At 34.6% G+C, this 19483-nt stretch overlaps 1 protein-coding gene across 1 annotated transcript in view; it reads right to left on the bottom strand.

The window, feature by feature from the left end:
• Nucleotides 1-19483, bottom strand: part of NDST4 (N-deacetylase and N-sulfotransferase 4) — a 271710-nt gene that overhangs the window by 135770 nt on the left and 116457 nt on the right. Inside the window, exons 2-3 of the mRNA XM_062199113.1 lie at nucleotides 10741-10828; nucleotides 5256-5410 (exon numbers count right to left, since the gene is read on the bottom strand). Coding sequence (XP_062055097.1) covers nucleotides 5256-5410; nucleotides 10741-10828 — 243 coding nt within the window. The remainder of the gene's footprint in view (nucleotides 1-5255; nucleotides 5411-10740; nucleotides 10829-19483) is intronic.

The raw sequence follows: 19483 nt of genomic DNA, 5'->3' as shown, positions 1-19483 counted from the left end.
ATTTCTGGAGTTTCTATTCTCCTCCACTGGTCTATGCATCTGTTTTTGTGTCAGTACCAAGCTGTTTTGATTTTAACTGTCCTGTAGTATGTCTTGAAATCTGGTATTGTGATGCCTCTGGCTTTGTTTTTGAACTTTATCTCCCTTGTTTAGTAATTCCCCATTTCCACTCCCCTTAACCCCTGGCAAATGGCATTCCATGTGTTGACTTATGACTTTGATTATTTAGGAACTGCATGTAAGTGGAATCATGTATTATCTGTCTTGCTGTGAATGGCTTATTTCATTTAACATGTTGTCTTCAGGATCTTCCATACTGTCACATGTTTTAGAGTATTCCTTGTGTGTGTGAATGTGCCTTGATGTTTCTGGGAATATTGTTGTTAAGATTTAGTCTAAATTTTTCATGCACATGTGTCAATCTTTTGAATGTAAATACTGATTCATTCATTATTGAATGTCCAAAATATATGAATCACTCCACTGTGAACTTGTATTCAGAAAATATTTATGCATAATTTTATTTTAGTTTAAGTATTCTTTGTATTTGTAAATTCCTAACTTTAAATACTAGGTTTTTATTTTTTCCTCATGTATTTGTTGTGCAGCTCAAGGCTGTATACTGCAATAACCTGTAAAGATGTAGGCAACACAGGCATTGAAATGTGGCTCTATCAGCTTCATTTCATTGCACTGAATAGTGGCATTAACACTATCACATTTCTTTTATTTCTTTTTAATATGATGTCTGCATAGCTGATTGAGTTTGCCATCTATTAGGATACTTAAGAATTTTCCATGGTTTCTCTTAAAAATTTTGTGTTTATATGATAACAATTTAAATGTCAGCATTTTTCTCTTCATGAGCATCATGCCCAGTTATGAAAAAAATTGTATAGATTCCATAAATAGGTACATCTTTTTAAAAGCATAATTTAAAAACTTAAGTTTTTCTTTAAAGAAACTTCCTTTTGTCATGAATAAAGTACTCTATTGTTCCATAAAATATCAACAACAGTTTGCATCATTACTTAAGTCAGCAGTGAAGATAAAGTGTTGATCCTCATCCCTTAGGGATATTTTATACTCTCTAGCTGCTAATCAACTGAATAACTCCCCTGGCTTGGAAACCCTAATGAGTTTGTGTGTAAAGCTTAAGAAAACAAAACACAATTTTTTATTTCTGTTTTCCACTAGTCTGTTGTCAAATACAGCTAAATAATTCAGTTTTATGCTACAGGCAACTCTTCTTTCTGTGACTGAAAAGGGGAGTTAGGTTCAATCAGGATGATATTGTGATTTTTCATTAATAGCGTTGTGTTGGCCAGTGTTTTAGTTCTCTTCAGGCTTTGTTGCCATATTTAAGGCTTTGCTTCTATTTATTGACATGCTCAAGCAACTGAATGGCAGCCAAGATCTATGATTTATTAAAGGAAAAAATATTAAAAAAAAACTTTCTCCTGTGCTATCATACCAAGTAGAGTATCTTTTAACTACCATATCTTAGTTGACTGTGCTTATAATTAGACTAACACCCTTTGTACAAATATACACATACATGAATTGAACATACATATCCATCACACTTATGCTATAAATATCTTTCTTGTAAATTTGTTTTATATATATAAAACACATGACCCACATACACAAACACACATTCGCTTTGCATGCATATGTACATGGGTTAAGCAATGGCAATGCTTTATATTAATAAGGATTCTTAGAACACGGTTAAAGGTAAAGAAGTAATATTTAATATGTTGCTTTCACAATTCTTAAGCACAGTGCAACAGAAAATGAATCTATCAAGAAAGAATTCAGAAAAATTCAATAAATAAAATCATTCTGAATGGGTGATTTTTGAACTATTTTGAAATATCAATGTCAAGCTAAAGAATGCTATGAGAAAAAAAACTGTTATTTTGAGATTGACAATTCCTCTCCCAGCCAAGGTCATACAAAGCAATATTGAGGAGTGTCAGCACAGAATTTTTAAAAAGGGATTTAGATACTTTTGATTTTTATCTGTATAAATTGCTCATTTAGTTTGAAGATCTCTTCCCATAATTGTTTCAATTGCAGTTAGATGAGTATTTCAAGATGTTCATTCCAAATTTGTGGACCTGTGTTGTCAGTGATCACAGAATTTTAAAGCTGGAATTGATGAGCAGCATTATCTGGTCTAGTGCTTTTCTTCGGCTGATAAGTTCATGTAAATTAATTATCTAAAGTCTTTCTAGGTTAGAGAATGAAAAAGGGAGTCATTTCAGAGGAGGAAAGAAAGACATGAAGACACAATAGGCTTCTAACTTTATTGGAATTTGTTATTAGTACTTAGAATGAAACGTCAGTTTGCCAGTATCTTTTTTAGTGCTATCCACTATTCTAGCCTCTCTTGATATTGGTGATGGTTTGAAAGCATCACCTGAATGTGGAAAGATAATAATTCAATAAAAGTATACTTCTTAGTTGCCTGGACAGCACATGTGTTGTCATGTTCCATTGACAGTAAAGGTGGGGTTCTGAATGTCACTGCCTTGAGTTTTGATTGTACTGAGCTCCAGAAGTAAAAACACAATGTCATTTCAGTGTGTGTGCTTAACAGAGTGTATTTTGGTTGTAATATTTTGACTATGTAACATATATAAGATCTTTTTACAAAACATATTTATAGGTTTAAGCCTAGCTTCTAGCTACGCTGACTAAACAAATGTAATTGCTCTGAATGGACTCTAAATAGCTTCCAACATTTCATTACAGAGCAATTACAGCTGAGTCTTTCGCTGAGCTCTCAGCATGACTTTTAAAAAAGAAATTACACAAACAGGTGAAATCAGCCATTATGAAATATAACCTACATGCCTAAAAAGCAAGGCTTCAGAGTGGGAGTGCAGCAGGGGAGGTTTAAGCCAAGTTATAAACATGCTTTACTTTCAAAGTAACCACACTGAAAGAACTGAGCATACTTACTTAAGATAAGTTTATTTTTGGAAAAGGAAATGTTTACTAAATTTTATAATGCTATGAAGTAGTACAATACTTACAGAATATTCCCTAAAGTGGAGACAGAACTCTTTAAATCCAACTATATTTTAAATGACTCTACAATTGCATATTAAGCTCTACTTAGAAAGTCATAATTGGTGAATTTGCAACTATTGAGTGCTTACTGTGTGCCAGGCACTGCTTTAAGCATATTACATGTGTCTTATGAGGTAGCTGATTCTATCATACTTATTTTTTATGGATGGGGAAATGCAAATCAAAACCACAATGGGATATCACTTCACCCTTGTCAGAATGACTAAAATCCAAAACACAGACGGTAACAAATGCTGTTGAGGATGTAGAGAAAGGGAAACACTTATACACTGTTGGAGGGAATGCAGCCACTATTGAAAACAGTGCAGAGATTTCCTAATATACAGGAAATTGACTCTCCATATTATCCAGCAATCCCACTATTGTGTTATGCCCAAAAGGCTTGAACACATAAGAGATATCTGCACCACCATGTTTATAGTAGCTCTTTTCACAAAAGAAAAAATTTGCAATCAACCAAGGCATCCACCATCAGATGAATATTCATACAAAATATGGTATATATACACAACAAAATATTATTCCACTATAAAAAGAATGAATATCTATAATTTGCAGCAACATAGACTCAACTGGAGTCCATCATGTTGAATGAAATAAGTTATACCAGAAAGATAAATGTTGCATGTTCTCCCTTATATGTAGGAGCTAAAATTGAAAAATCAAACAAAGAAAAAAAAGAAAGAAAAAGGAAAGAATGAAGGTATTAGCAATCACATTGTACAAATGATTTGTAACTCCTTACAACACTGGTTTTTAACTGGGATTTTAACTTCAGGGAATGCACAAATCCCTGTGACCATTTGCCCCACTGTGTGAGGATGTGAGAATGTGTAAATGAGTATTTTTCCAAGAAAAAGATTCTGTCTTTCATTATATCCTTAAAGGTTACATGGATTAATAGCTGTCTAGAGCATTTTTGCTAACTATTTTTGCTAAAGGTCCAGATAGACATACTTCAGGCTTAATGGGACATGTGATTTCTGCAACTTTTCAACTCTGCTGCTTCAACATGAAAGCAGCTGTAGATAATATCTAAAGGGATGAATGTGGCGAGTATTCCAATAAAAGTTTATTAATGGAACTTGAAATTTGAATTTTATATAATTTCTATGCTGTTCCTTTGATTTATTTTCCATCTTTAGAAATATAAAACAATAGTGTAATCTTTCTTAACTCAGGCATCATGAAAGCAGCAGTTCTTATGTAGCCCAGTAGTTTGCAGTAGTTTTCCCGGTAGTCTAGAGTTCTGATTCTCAAAGGTCTAGTCCAAGATCATGGTCACCATCTGAGAATGTTTTGAGAATGCTGATTCTACGACCCCTCTGTAAACTCACTCAAATAGAAACTCTGCAGGGTGCACAAATCTGTGTTCTAAATTTGAAAGTCATTACACTAGAGTCATAGCTCTAATCTCAATTTATCCATCCAGTCATTCAGTCTTAACACAAATACTTTCTATGAAACTTCAAAATTTTTTTTAATTTATTTTATTTGGGAGAGGAGAGAGAGAGAGAGAGAGAGAGAGAGAGAGAGAGAGAGAGAGAGATTGAGATTCCTCTTTCCCAAAGTCTGCAACAGCCAGGGCTGGGTCAGGTAGAAGCCAGAATCCAGGAATTCAGTTCAAATCTCCCATGTCAGTAACAGAGACCCAAGCAATTGAGCCATCATCTGCTGCCTTCTAGGGTATTCATTAGTAGGAAAACAGAATTGGGAGTACAGGCATGACTCCAAACCCTGTACTCTGATAACGGATGAGGGCAATCCAAGTAGGTCTTAATTGTGCCCAAAGGTCCTTAACATTTGATGATTTTGGATTGGTTAATTATATTGCACCAGGAACACAATGGAGAAAGCATAATGTTTCCTCTTCGTAGATACAAGAGAAAATCCTCTCACAAAACAGGAAGTGTCACAACATGATCCCATGCACACGCACGGGCACACACACACATCTTCCTGAAACAAAATATTGCAAAGCAAAATGCACCCTTAACGCATGTGAGGCACCATGATTTTCTATTTCTACCTGAATGCATGTGAAGTAGCCTTTTCCATTTCTATTGCATCCAACCCAATAAATTGATTTTACAACTCACTACTGGATCACAACTCATAGTTTCAAAAATACTGCGAGAAAATGTGCTCACCAGTGCAAATTCTCTGTTGAGAATCATCTGCTCCACTAAAGATGATTCATTGTGGAAGAGGTGGGGCTGCATGTGGCTCCACATGTGAGGAAACCACCAGAACTCATCCACAGAGCTAAGCAAAAGGTCATCTCCTTCATCTTCCTCTTCAGTCCCTATAAAACAAAGTGAAAAATAGCTTCTGTAAAAATTCCATACTAGCTTAAAGGTTATTTTTGTAAGATTTATGCTATCCTTCATGCTACCAATACATAGACCAAATTATTTGAGTTCCTTAATCAGGGCAAAAAAAGAAAATATAGACTAAATCACATCAGAGGCAAGTGGGTGGGAACTTAGGAAGGGCTGGGATGGGTGTGATCCTGGTCCTGGGTGCAAACTGGTAATTTATAATTTAGGAATAATTTGTCACTTATACTGTTTAGAATTACTAGCATATGATGGTAATAGAAAGCATGTCTAATTTTAGATGGTCTATTTTTTCACTAATTTATCTACAGAGAAATTATCATTTGCTTTCCTTTGTTTTATATACAGCAAACCTAATCAGAGATAATTCTTTTTTACTATTAAATATTTTCCTGTATATAAGTCTAAAACTGAGTTTAAAAATTTATCTGATGAAGTTTGTTACTTTTTTCTGATTGAAAAGTAATATATACTTTTGAAGAAATATGGAAAACGCAAAAGTAATATATCAAGTTAAAAACAAAAATAAAACAACCCAAAAAGCCATCTCCCAGAAATAGCTGTAGAAACATCTATTTATCTTTAAAATCTTTGTTCCTTATTTTTTGAAAGTTTAATTCTTAGCAAATACTTATTATCCTTGCATTTTAAACTTAATGTATACACACATTTTCCATTTTAATACAACTATTTCTTAAGAGTTAGCAATGAACCTTATAATTGATTATGTTAAAAATCTGACTTAAGAATCTATAACCAATATATTTTTCTCTTTTGCTATTTGGAAACATTTTTTTAACATACTCAATGTTCTTTTCTATACCACAAATACTTAGAAAGAAAAAGAAGACAAAAACTTATGTATGAGAGAATTTAACATATGTGAGAAAGGCTTCATTCACTTTAAACTCTAATAATCATTATTGCAAGTGGCAGGAAGCACTGCCTACTTGACCAGGAAGGGGGTAAATTACTCAATTGAGAGAAAATTTTGCAGACTGTTGACATAAACAAATGCATGACTGATCATAAAATCTTAGTAATTTTTATATCAGGGATTATGTTAATTTATAAACATTCTCCATAAGGTTGAGAGTGATATTTAAAACATTTTTTACACATACACCTTGAATTCACTTCCGTTTGCCTTTCTCTGAAGTTATGTTGCTTATATAATACAGTTACATGAGTCAGACCCTTGACACTGGAAATAACTTAATGAAAACCATAAAACCAAGTGAGTCTGTGTGATCACAGCAGAATTTCAAATGCTTTCAAATCCAGCTAAATGAAAATATTAATTTTTTAACTCAATGTAAACACATTTTTCTATACCCAGTGTATGCTTGACTTACATGTGGAAATACAATTTGTGATTCATATGTGACCATGTTACAGATCTTTAAAATATAAGTTCAGTTTGAGTCTCTCAATTCAAACCTGATCTACATTAAAATCTAGATCATTAGTGAAAAATTAATACATTTTATTCTTATTTTTAAATGATATTCCTTTACTTCTCTTAATTCTAATAAAACATACATAGTAATAAATTCTAATAAAAAGTGCTTTTAATTCAGAAGTAAAATAATGGAGATCTAATTACTTTGTTATTACTTTTGGATGATCTGTGTTTTGAGATAATAGCATGCTTCTAAAAGTTCCTCTGCCAAAATAAGAAATATTTTATCAAGACCTAAACCATGGGGGCTGGCACTGTAGTGCAGCGGGTTAATGCCCTGGCCTAAAGCGCAGGCATCCCATATGGGCGCCGGTTCTAGTCTGGGCTGCTCCTCTTCTGATCCAGCTCTCTGCTGTGGCCTGGGAAAGCAGTAGAAGAAAGATGGCCCAAGTCCTTGGGCCCTGGCACCCACGTGGGAGACCTGGAAGAAGCTCCTGACTCCTGGCTTCGGATTGGTGCAGCTCCAGCCATTGTGGCCAACTGGGGAGTGAACCAGCGGATGGAAGACCCCTCTCTCTGTCTCTCTGCCTCTCCTCTCTGTGTATCTCTGACTTCCAAATAAATAAATAAATTTTTAAAAAAAATGTCCTAAACCATGATTAATTTCCTTAAAGGTACTGTTATAATGCTAAAATAAGAAAAAAATATTCTAATGTTTGATGCTATCTCTTTTGTATGAATTTTTGCCTTATGTTTGTTCATAAAGTGTAAAATATTAATTCTTATTGATAATATAGGTGAGTATAAAGAATGAAGTACTTTTAAATACTATACCAAATAAAAAATCTGCATGATGATAAAAATTGACTAAAAGCTATATTCAAAGTGAGACATAAAGCAATGTGAATTATCCATTACTGATTTTTGATGGTAATTGAATGTTATTAAAATTCTTTTAAAATTAATAATATTAATAAACAGTACTTACAACCCTGCCAACATTCTTGAAGATGAGATATATTATTATTATACCCATTTTGTAGGTATGGAAACTGAGGCACAGAAAGTTTAAGCAGCCTGTTTGTGTCCACATAGCTAGTAAAATATCAGAACTGAGTTGGAACACAAGCAGTCTGTTTCCAATATGTAGTCTTTAATCAATGCTTTATGTAGAAAGGCAAAACAATAGGTAAATTTTTGTTTGAAAGTAGGTAATTCTATATAAAGAGCTATTTTTATACAATAGAGTAATGGAAAAAAATAGTGTCAACCCAATTCACAAATATTCATGAATTAACTATTGATTAACTCATATTCAAGTTGTTAATTCAAAGAATAGCAATGGTTTTCAGCAAAATCATGTCCCATGAAAAATAAAATTAGCAGCTCCTCATCTTTTTTCAATGAAGCTTTTGTTGTGCAACTCATGTAAAGCTGTAAAAATTTCCAGATTAAAATATTTCATTGAAACTCCATGTTTTTATTTATTTATTTATTTCTATTTAATCAGCACAGTCTCCTCCCTTTTCCGATTTGGCACCATGGGTGAATGACTTAGAGAAGGCTTAGTGATATATCCTTTTTGGGTGAGATTGTGTTTAGCATGTGAAGGACAGAGAAGCTGAACAGGAAAGAATACATGAAAAATACAAATAAGTAAACCAGTCTAAGAAATGCAGAATCAATCATTATTACACTGGGCATATGTGATTAAATGTCTTCAAAACAATGAGGCTCATCAATCAGCACCCTTATGCATGGGAAATCGGATCATCCGGGAGAGAACTGAGACAGTCACTGTGACAAGGCCATCTCTTCATGTTTCACATCACAGCCAGGTGCACACATAGGAAAGCACTTTCTTGATTTGCAGTCTCCTTTTCTATAACATTAAATCGCCATATAGGAATCTGTCTAAATAGAGGTGAGACAAGCCCCTCTATTACTGGGTTTCCCTGCAGGGTAATTCAGCTCTGGAAGCAACTTTGAAACTGCCAAGTACGTGAATAAGTACTCAACATAATGTGATTGTCCTCTTGAAGTGCATTATGGATGCATTTCAAGGATACTACAAATAAAGCAGCTTACCAATTAGAAAAAAGTTACCTATTTACCTGATGGAAATTAAGCTTCCAGGATTTACAAAATTATATATGTTGCTTATTCCCTAAAGTGCACTATCACCACAGCATAATGGCAATATGTCTCTTGTTACTTTTGTTAAGATTAGTTTCAATATGAAAACTCAATAAAGTCTGTTTAAGAGATGTAATTAAAATATGTCTGGACTTGGGGGAGTGTATTCCTTCACATTATCCCTGTGATATTGTTGAATGGCAGTTGCTTGTTTCCTACTGCATGTGAACTATGTACATGTTCAGGGTTATAAAGAAAAAAGGGAAAGTGTTAGAACCTCTAACATCGTTAGCTCTGCAAATATCTGAAAGGTTTAATAGGGCTGAGTCTGAAAAGTAAATAAAAATTGAGACAGTTATCCAGATATATTTCAGCTGAAAGAATGGCTTGCTGTATACTGACAGAGCTATTGAAGACAAAATAGCATTGTTTGTGTGTGAACCCAAATAATACCATAATTTTCCCCTCCACGAGTTAGTTATCTGTTTTATAACTTCATAGTCAGAGTTTCTGAACTCATTTCTTGAGGGAGCTTTTGAAAAAGATTTACAAAACTATATCTACTTTCAAAATTGTAAGCTACAATTGGTTATGCCTCAGCAGATACGATGAACCAAATCTCTTTCTGCAAAATGTCCTTTAAAACTATGCAATCATTTGATTTATCAACTGGGCTAAATACTAATTTTCCTTCTATTACTTTAGACAGATTTACAAGTTTCAAAGCAGGGAGAAAAAAACATCAGTGAAAAGCCAATAAGATATTGCTACTTCGATATTCTAATAAACCATGCTGAGTTTTTGCATTAAAAAGCCCCTTTATATAAACAAGTTACATTTATGATAATGAAGGATTAACTTTAGGAAGGAACCACAGTGCACTGTCCCAAGCAAACATTCAGTTCACAGCACTACTGCACAAAAAGATGCAGGTTGTAGATATTCGTTTAATATAGGCCTGAAACAGTTTTGTATTATTTTTTATCATATTGTAAGGCAACCAACTTTATGAAGAGTTTTCTGTATACTAGCACCAGCCATAAAAATACTCATATTCAGGAAATAACAGCCAAAATCTGGAGTTGAGGTGGGGAAGGAGGTGAAAAATACCAGAACATAGAACAGTGTATAAACACTGATAACATTTTGAGAATTTGTTGAGAGATTGACACTGATTATAAATGTAAATGTGGCTGGAAAGATGTGGTAAGATACAAGCCTAATTGTGATGGTTTTAATGGATATTAGGTCAAATTAGCAGTAATAAATTTAGGGAAAAATCCTATAAAGGAAGCTAAATTAATAAGACATCTCTTAGGTTCTACTTAATTTCTCTCCCATCCCATATTTCCAAAGGAAAGTGATATATACTAAAGTACTCATCACCTCAACAACTGGACAATTTAATATACCTTTAATTATTATTAGTAGTAGCTGTTTCATCATCATCATCATCATCATTTCTATGCTTTCTATGTAGACTATGCTAAAAAATTAGTTGTGCATTCATACTTAAAACAAGAGTTATGATTTCTTTTACCAGGTTGAAAAAATCAATTCTCATCCTCTTTGACCTTGATTTTAATAGTATTTGCCAAAGCAAACAAGCTCATTGATTTTGGATTTGGCTACTTATATAAAGTACCCAAGTTTCTCCCATGATCAATTCAGACATTCTATTTCTCCTACTTATGGAACACTTAAAATCCTAACTCCTATTTATCTGAGGCTGCCTGAGAACACAAAGCTCCTTCTTACCTGTGTGGTAAAACTTCCCTGAAAATCCAAGGTTGAAGGTAAAATTTGCAACCTGAGTGCGCAGTAAATTTTGAGTCTCTAGTAAAGCCTGAAATAAATAAGAAATTAACATGATTTTAGAAAAATAAATATGAACCTTTGGGATGCGTCTTTTGCAAATGTGTGTGCCTTACTGAAACAATGGCATATGAGCTTTGTTGTTTTTTGAGTTTTAATAGGAACTTTGATGTAGTATATTTCAGGTATTGTGATTGCTATTGTTATTTGAAATGAATAGTAATCTTACAATTTTATTGTCTTTATAATAAAAACAGAAGATGAAGCTTAGAACTGGATTATTTGGCCTTCTCTCTTTTTATTTCCTCCCAGTTTGAAATGTTTACATCTCTTCAGTTACCACATTATGGAATAGGTCTAAGCATGTTACACATTACTAAATGGGCAATTCTGCAACTGAACAATACTGAAATCAATTTTCATTTCTGTATGAGGCATTTTTTAAATTTTAGGTTATTATACTTCCTTCTCTTGGGGAAAAATTTTCAGATTTGCTGGATGCAGAAAAGTTCCGTATTTGTAGCTAAGAAACAGAAGGATAATTTTGTTTGTTCTGCAATTTAATCTCTCATTTAACTGTGCTACTTCTTTATCACTTATTATTCGTTTGTTTTATTTTTTCATGTTAATGTGACATTAATACAAACAGAACAGATTCAATATAGTTCTATATAGAATTCTAAAAATATAATGATATTCCCTGACACTTTTTAAGGTATGATTATTGAGTTGAAAGTTTGGGGTATTACAAATTAAGAGAAAAGTATGCTTTACAGGACACAGCTTACAAATCTATAGACAAAAACAGGAAAGAACACATAGAATAGATATCCTCTCTATTTTGAATTCTTTGAAAACATGAGAAACATTTCCCTAACTTCCACATTGGAAATTATACCACATTAATCACTTATTTGTCAACAGGATACATCAAATTGACAATTGTTACTCCAAATTAGTTACCTAAAATATTTGCCAATTCTCTCCCTGATATCAATTCTATGTTAATATATGTTTCATAACTCTGAGCTTTCATATACTTGGGATTTTAGTTTGCTTATTGGTCTGCTTATTGATTCAGCATGTTTTCCTATTTTCAATGGATTTTTTAAATGAATTAACTTTCTGATGACTATGAGAAACTCGTTTCTAACTAAAGATATTAAGAAGACTGATCTGGTACAGCCACTCATTTGATATGACAGATAAGCAAACAGAGGTTTTGACAATTGCTTTTGCTTTAGTTATGGCTAATCATTTTCAAATATTTGTGGATATAACCATTTCTTACTTTATTTATTCTTTACAAATTAGTCTAATTCAAAAGATGGGAACAGCCCAATAATTGAAAGACTGATAAATTATGAGGATATTTTAAAAACTTCATGGAAAATGGAGTTAAAAGATGGCTGATATTTATGCAAAAATTTGAAATCTTTTAATATATTTTTTCATAATCATCTTAATTGAACTTTTTGAAGATCCCCTCTACTCATGATTTCAAAAAACTATGTCAAAGTAAACAACTTTTAACTGTATTTTCCATAAATTGTTTTGAAATATTCACATATATATAGTTAGTGGTTCTATAAGATCACAATTGTACTGGGTCTAATTATGGTAAATCCTATTAAATATTATAAATTAAGAAAGAGCAAAAAAACCATTTAGTGCAGTTCTAGAAAATATTGATAAAATTTTCAAAAAGGTAAAATAATATTAAAGAGAGCATGGAATTAAAATAAACTCTGTTGAACTAATTAAAATTGTTGGTAAATGCTAAAGACTAATATTTAAAAAATTGTGCATATTTTCTCTTGGCAATTTCCTTTTCTGACACTTTTTTTTTTGCTCATTACACAATCCCTGGGCCTTCATATCTTGAAATATATATGCATATAATATATGTTTATATGTATTACTTCCTCCCTTCCCCTGTTTTCCTCACCACACCAATTATATTCACATAGTTTTCTTCCTTTGAGGTTTTGAAGTTATTTTTTATTCTGCATTTATTTATCCATCATCTGCTCTTAAGTTCAATAAATATTTATTGTAGATTGGTACAATTTTGGATTTACAGTGAATGGTCCCAGTAACTGGAACTTGAACTTGAACATTGAACCTTACTACCCAGAGAGGGAGAGAGAGATTAAATAGAAAGCCGGACGGCAGTGCACTTACAACTCTTGATAAATGCTGTCACCACTCTAGATCAGTCTGTGACAGATGTAAAAGAGGCCTTTAGACTGGAGGAGTGGGCCCACACATTTGATGCTTCCTTAGAAATAATCTAATAAAGACCAAACAATGTATTTTCCCCAACTCCTCCATGTAAGGCAATTCTTCATTAACTTTTTTCTTAGGTTTCTAAAAATACTCTGGTCCCCAACAATGTTCCCCACATTTCATTTTTTGGCTTACTCTACTAAACTTTATACTCTGCAATCATGATAACATCCTCAAGGTAGTCAGTGCTCTTCTCCCTTGGGCCAGGAAGGTTATTCAATTAATGATTAAAATTTTTTCAATCATTTCATTTCCTCCATTAATAAAAAATGTGTGAAATGGGATAAGACTGAATATTCATCTCAAATATTTATTGTGAGTCTTATATTGGATAAGACATTCCAAATATTTACAAGGGCCTGGTATGTGGTAGAACTGAATAAATATGTTATCAAGACACGAATAGATAATTTTCTCCCCTTCAGGTATCATTGGTGCCTCCACATTTTCAATTAGCTGTACACATCATTACTTCCTCCAAATCAGCAAAACCTCTGGTCAAGTTAAACGGTCTCACCAAATTTCTCCATTTATTTTTTTTTCTCACTTCAAAAATCTTTGCCTCAAAAATCTCATATGTTCCCACTTCCATTTCCCAAATTCTACCCATTCGTTAAGTCTCTGCTTAAATATCATCACCTTGTATGAAGTCTTTTCTGGTACTTCAAGATGTTTGTTTTGCTCAACTCACAAAATATTTTCCCGAATTATTTCTTAAGACTTGACATCATTTTCCCCTTTTCACAATCATTGTGCATATGACCTCTCTCAAATTTATAAGCACCTACAGATTTTTCCAATCTCATTCACTTTTACGTGTCACATGTTGCTCAGTGTATTTTCATATATGTACAATGTAGTCAAAGCATAATGGCAGCACATTTTAATACACATCAATAATTTGCATTAGTTGGAGTTATTTTTATTGGTAGCACTGTTCCAATGGTAAAAAGATAAACATTGACGGTGCTCTTCCCCACTTAATGCTGTATAATTGTTCAGACCTGGTTAATTCCACTCTTTGGATCATTGGTTACTATCCTCACCCTGTCTTTTATGACCTTGTCTAAATATGATCAGAGTCGGGGAACTTGGAAGGTTTCCATAGGCTTGGCAACTCATGACGAGAGCCTAGGGTGGTTACTGGCGCCATAAATTAGGGTGTCAATTTGTTGGGTCAACAATAGGAGTCACTGTGCACTTGCTCCTCATGTGGGATCTCTGTCCTTAATGTGCTGTACATTGTGATTTAATGCTATAACTAGTACTCAAACAGTATGTTTCACTTTGTGTTTCTATGTGGGTGCAAACTGTTGAAATCTTTACTTAATATATACTAAATTGATCTTCTGTATATAAGAGAATTGAAAATGAATCTTGATATGAATGGAAGGCGAGAGGGAGTGGGAGAGGGGAGTGTTGCGGGTGGGAGGGAAGTTATGGGAGGGGGAAGTCATTGTAATCCATAAGTTGTACATTGGAAATTTATATTCATTAAATAAAAGTTAAAAAAAAAAGATAAACATTGTTCATGGAGCATACCATAAAATGGTACCTGAACAATGTAGGTAGATTTGACATTTACCATCAGGTTTCATAAGACAAATGTCTTATAACCTTATATTATATATCTGCTAAGACAAACTCACAAAGGCAAGGACAGATGGATTTTATTCCACTGGTGCTAATTAGGTATATGAGGAATTTGGCAGGCCTTTCAATTGCTGAAAGAAATGAAATTGTCTAGTATTAGCCTGGCAATATGTAATCCTCATTAATGTGGAAGTAAAAATGACAAAATTATAACTAAGTACAAAACAAATGGCTATAACAAAGTAGATTGTAAAAGATTCCCAGGTTTTGGCCGGCGCCTCAGCTCACTAGGCTAATCCTCCGCCTGCGGCGCCGACACACTGGGTTCTAGTCCCTGTCAGGGTGCCGGATTCTGTCCTGGTTGCCCCTCTTCCAGTCCAGCTCTCTGCTGTGGCCCGGGAGTGCAGTGGAGGATGGCCCAGGTCCTTGGGCCCTGCACCTGCATGGGAGACCAGGAGAAGCACCTGGCTCCTGGCATTGGATCAGCGCGGTGCGCTGGCCACAGTGGTCATTGGAGGGTGAACCAACGATAGACCTTTCTCTCTCTCTCACTGTCCCTCTGCCTGTCAAAAAATAAAAAAATAAAATAAAATAAAAGATTCCCAGGTTTCCTACTTCAGTGTAAGTAAATGTTCTTTAGTTTTCAAAATTTAGAGAAAAGAAGTATCCATGTTTTTATTGATAGAAGAATATATAGAAAATCAATCTAAATTTTAAAACTAAAAATCAGAAATAAACTTAAAAGAAAAAGTATTATGCCATAAAAATAATAAAGGTAAAAAGTAGAAAAAAAGGATGAAAATATAAGAAAAAATCTAAACAGTTAAAAAAAATTAGAGCAAGCAAAATATGAATATAAAGTTTAGAATCAATGCAGCATAATGGAATTTCTAAAACATTCTGAACTTTGGAAAGATTTGTTAGTGAACTAGAAAGTTACATGTATGCATTTCAGGTATATACCAAATAGTAAAGCTTAAGAAATAACATGCAATTGTAAACACACTTATGTATCTGAATATTTTACAAGACAATTTCACCAACATTGAAATATATCTCAAATAAAATGTTGAGCATTTGGACAAGAACCACAATTTATTGACTTGAATAGATGACAAATCATATAAAAGAATATAAATGATATTCAATTTTTCCCTTGTCCTGTTTATAACAACTCACTATGTACCTTGATTGGGTACCAAGTGGAATAAAGATATGCTTATTTGCAAAAATAACCCATTATTTTTATAAAAAATAAATTATAAAAGTAAATACAACAAATTAATTCAGTAATGAATTCCTCAGAATTTAATAAAGCAAAAAAAAAAAAAGATACTATCCATCAACTCAATAAAAATAGAATCTAATTTATCCTGACTAGACTCCACTGTGGAAATCACAGAGAGTTACTTGTATTTTTATTTTCTAGGTGGAAATCTTTGTACAGATTTAAAAGGTCTCCCAGATGATGCACAGAGGAGGTTTAAATGACTTTAGCATTCTCTTACATCATATTATATTCAGGTCTCACTACTGTGAATTGTGGAGCCACCCAGGATACAATGAAGTTAATATTCCATGAACTTTTTCTATAAGAACTCATCACATTAATATGCTAAATCTTTAAGTAATTTCATATTAAATAGTTTAGCTCCAGTTGTGCAATGATGAGTTAATTAAAGAAAACTGAATGAATGTCTCTGGTTACTTGCACTGAACACTTGTGGATCTTTTGTTGGGAGAGTTTGGGCTGCCAGGCTCTTTCTGCTAAAATTTCACTCAGTTGAAACAAAAACCTGCTGAGTCAAAAGCACGTTGATTGAGAGTAAATTGTCTTCTTGTGTTCCCACCCATCATATCAGTGTTCTATTGCTTCCTTCTCTGGTCCTTTCTTGTTCCAGAAATCCTGGAACCTAGAGCTCAGTCTCTCCAAGTTCTCATCCCTTCTTTGTGCTACTCTTTCATTCATTCAAACATGTTGATAAAATTGTGCTATGTTTTATGCACTCTCCTTGGTACTAAGGATACAGAAGAGAATGGCAACAATAATATCTAATGTTATTGAATTTTGACTATGTGTTATGTAATGAGAAAACTACATGAGTTATATCTTTAATCTACAATGATATATTTATTATCCCATCATGTATAAGTGAGGAAAGTAAGAAACAGAAAATTAAATAACCTATATAAGCTTATGGAGTTAGAAAGTGCTATCAAACAAAACTGGGAAGCTTACTATTTTCAGGAGTTTACATTCTTTTTAGGCATACAGATGTTACACATAAGAAATTAATCTGTTGTTGACCCAACAAATTGACACTCTAGTTTATGGCGCCAGTAACCACCCTAGGCTGTCGTCATGAGTTGCCAAGGCTATGGAAGCCTTCAAAGTTTGCCGACTCTGATCATATTTAGACAAGGTCATAAAAGACAGGGTGAGGATAGTAACCAATGATCCTAAGAGTGGCATTTACCAGGTTTGAACAATTATACAGCATTAAGTGGGGAAGAGGACCATCAGTACACACAGGTTGGGAGTAGAGCCATTGGTGGTAGAGTAGAGGTTATGATTACAAAGGAATGAGGCCCAAGTGCACTAGACAGGGTCTAGAACAAAGGACAGAGTCATTATTAGAGGAGCTAAGAAAGGTGCTGTCTAAGCTACAAGTAATTTTTCTGATTGAGAGGCAAATAGAACCTGATAGAAGGGGCTTGATAATAATCTGGTGGGCTTTAGGCCTTGTAAATTCAGAGGCCCAGACCTATCTATCTCTTCACATGGGGTATATCCTAAGGGAGGTGTGAACCTCCTAGGGGAAGGCACTCTGTTGACTTTCATTACTTGGCTGGCCTGGGAGGAGAGCTGGCCAGGTAAAGGCAGGTGGCATCTCTAACAAGAAATTTACAGTTCTGCCTGCAATGTTGCTGACCCTACTTGACCATCCCCTCAGCTGCAGTGGTCACTTTGGAAGTTGGGCTGAGTGAAGGGCTTTTCAGCTTAGAGCCAATAAGATCTGTGGCTCTGACCTGGGCATCCTTCGACTCCAGGGCAGGTCCATTTCCAGTGATCCAACTCTTGGCAGAGCTGCCAGGGCTCTTCATAAGCTGACTTCTGCTGAAGCCCAGGCTTACCACATTGAAAGCCATTGCAGTGGACTGGTCTGTTGGGTCTCCTTGAGGGCAGATCACTGTACAGATCAGCCATTAATAGGCCTGCCACCCATTGCTTCTGATGCCGAGCTTTCTTTTCCTCCTGGTTTGTGTTAAAGCAGACCAGAGGATGCAAGTCAAGGGAGTGCCCGTTTCCCATCTCTAATCTTCGGTGGCCTGAACTACAAGTCTATAGTCACAGGCATGTTCTGTAGTAGTTTTTCTAAGGTAGACAATGCCCATGAGGAAAATTATATTCTCACTTTAAAACGTTCTTTCCCTTTGGTCTGAAAGGGAGGTTTTTTCTACTTACTGTATACTTCTCTGATGGCGAAGTAAATCTAGCTATGAGATTATTATTTAAGTTCTTATTTTGGCTATGCTATTGCATAAAAATGTTAGCCATCTCTTTTATAAGGTCTAAAGATTAAATTGTGCATCCTACAGATTCCTTCATAATAGAATTAGTTTCCTACCTTGAAGAGAATAGAGAAATGAAAGAACAAGTTGGGCTTAGAATAGAGAAATGAGGGAGCAAGTCCTAGATCACTTGCTGACAATAGCAATATTACATGAATACTTAGCAAACCGTTTCAACCATTAGATAACAACTTAAGAAAACATTTACCAGAAGGTCCAATGCCTTCTATAAATTTTAAGAATCATGTATTTGAACACTGTGCACTTGCTCCCCATGTGGGATCTCTGTCCTTAATGTGCTGTCCATTGTGATTTAATGCTATAACTAGTACTCAAACAGTATGTTTCACTTTGTGTTTCTATGTGGGTGCAAACTGTTGAAATCTTTATACTAAATTGATCTTCTGTATATAAAGAGAATTGAAAATGAATCTTGATGCAAATGGAAGGGGAGAGGGAGCGGGAGAGGGGAGGGTTGCGGGTGGGAGGGAAGTTATGGGGGGGGGGGGAAGCCATTGTAATCCATAAGCTGTACACTGGAAATTTATATTCATTAAATAAAAGTTAAAAAAAAAAAGAAGTGGAAAAAAAAAAGAAAGTAAAAGAAGAAGTAAAAGAGAGAGAGTGACTATCCGTTGGTTCACTCCCCAAATGGCTGCAATCACTGGGGCTGGGCCAGGCCAAAGCCAAATGCCAGGAGCTTCTTTCCAGTCCCCAACGTGGGCAGCAGGGGCCCAAGTACTTGAGCCTTCTTCCACTGCTTTCCCAAGTGCATTACCAATAAGCTGGATTGGAAGTGGAGCAACTGGGACCTGAACTGGCTCCCAAATGGGATGCTGGCACAGGTGGTGGCTTAGATCTCTATGCTGCAGTGTAGGCCTCTGTATGTAGATTTCTTATATTATTTATTTAAAATAAATCCACTCAATTAAATGGTAATCTGGGGAGTGGGTTGATTTTGTTTAGAAACTGTATAAAGATAAGTGACCACTGCAGCTGAGGGGATGGTCAAGTAGGGTCAGCCACATTGCAGGCAGAACTGTAAATTTCTTGTTAGAGATGCCACCTGCCTTTACCTGGCCAGCTCTCCTCCCAGGCCAGCCAAGTAATGAAAGTCAACAGAGTGCCTTCCCCTAGGAGGTTCACACCTCCCTTAGGATATACCCCATGTGAAGAGATAGATAGGTCTGGGCCTCTGAATTTACAAGGCCTAAAGCCCACCAGATTATTA

The sequence above is a fragment of the Lepus europaeus genome, chromosome 8, assembly GCF_033115175.1.
Source record: "Lepus europaeus isolate LE1 chromosome 8, mLepTim1.pri, whole genome shotgun sequence".
Taxonomy (NCBI): Eukaryota; Metazoa; Chordata; class Mammalia; order Lagomorpha; family Leporidae; genus Lepus; species Lepus europaeus.
This window is presented reverse-complemented; position numbering and strand designations above follow the sequence as displayed.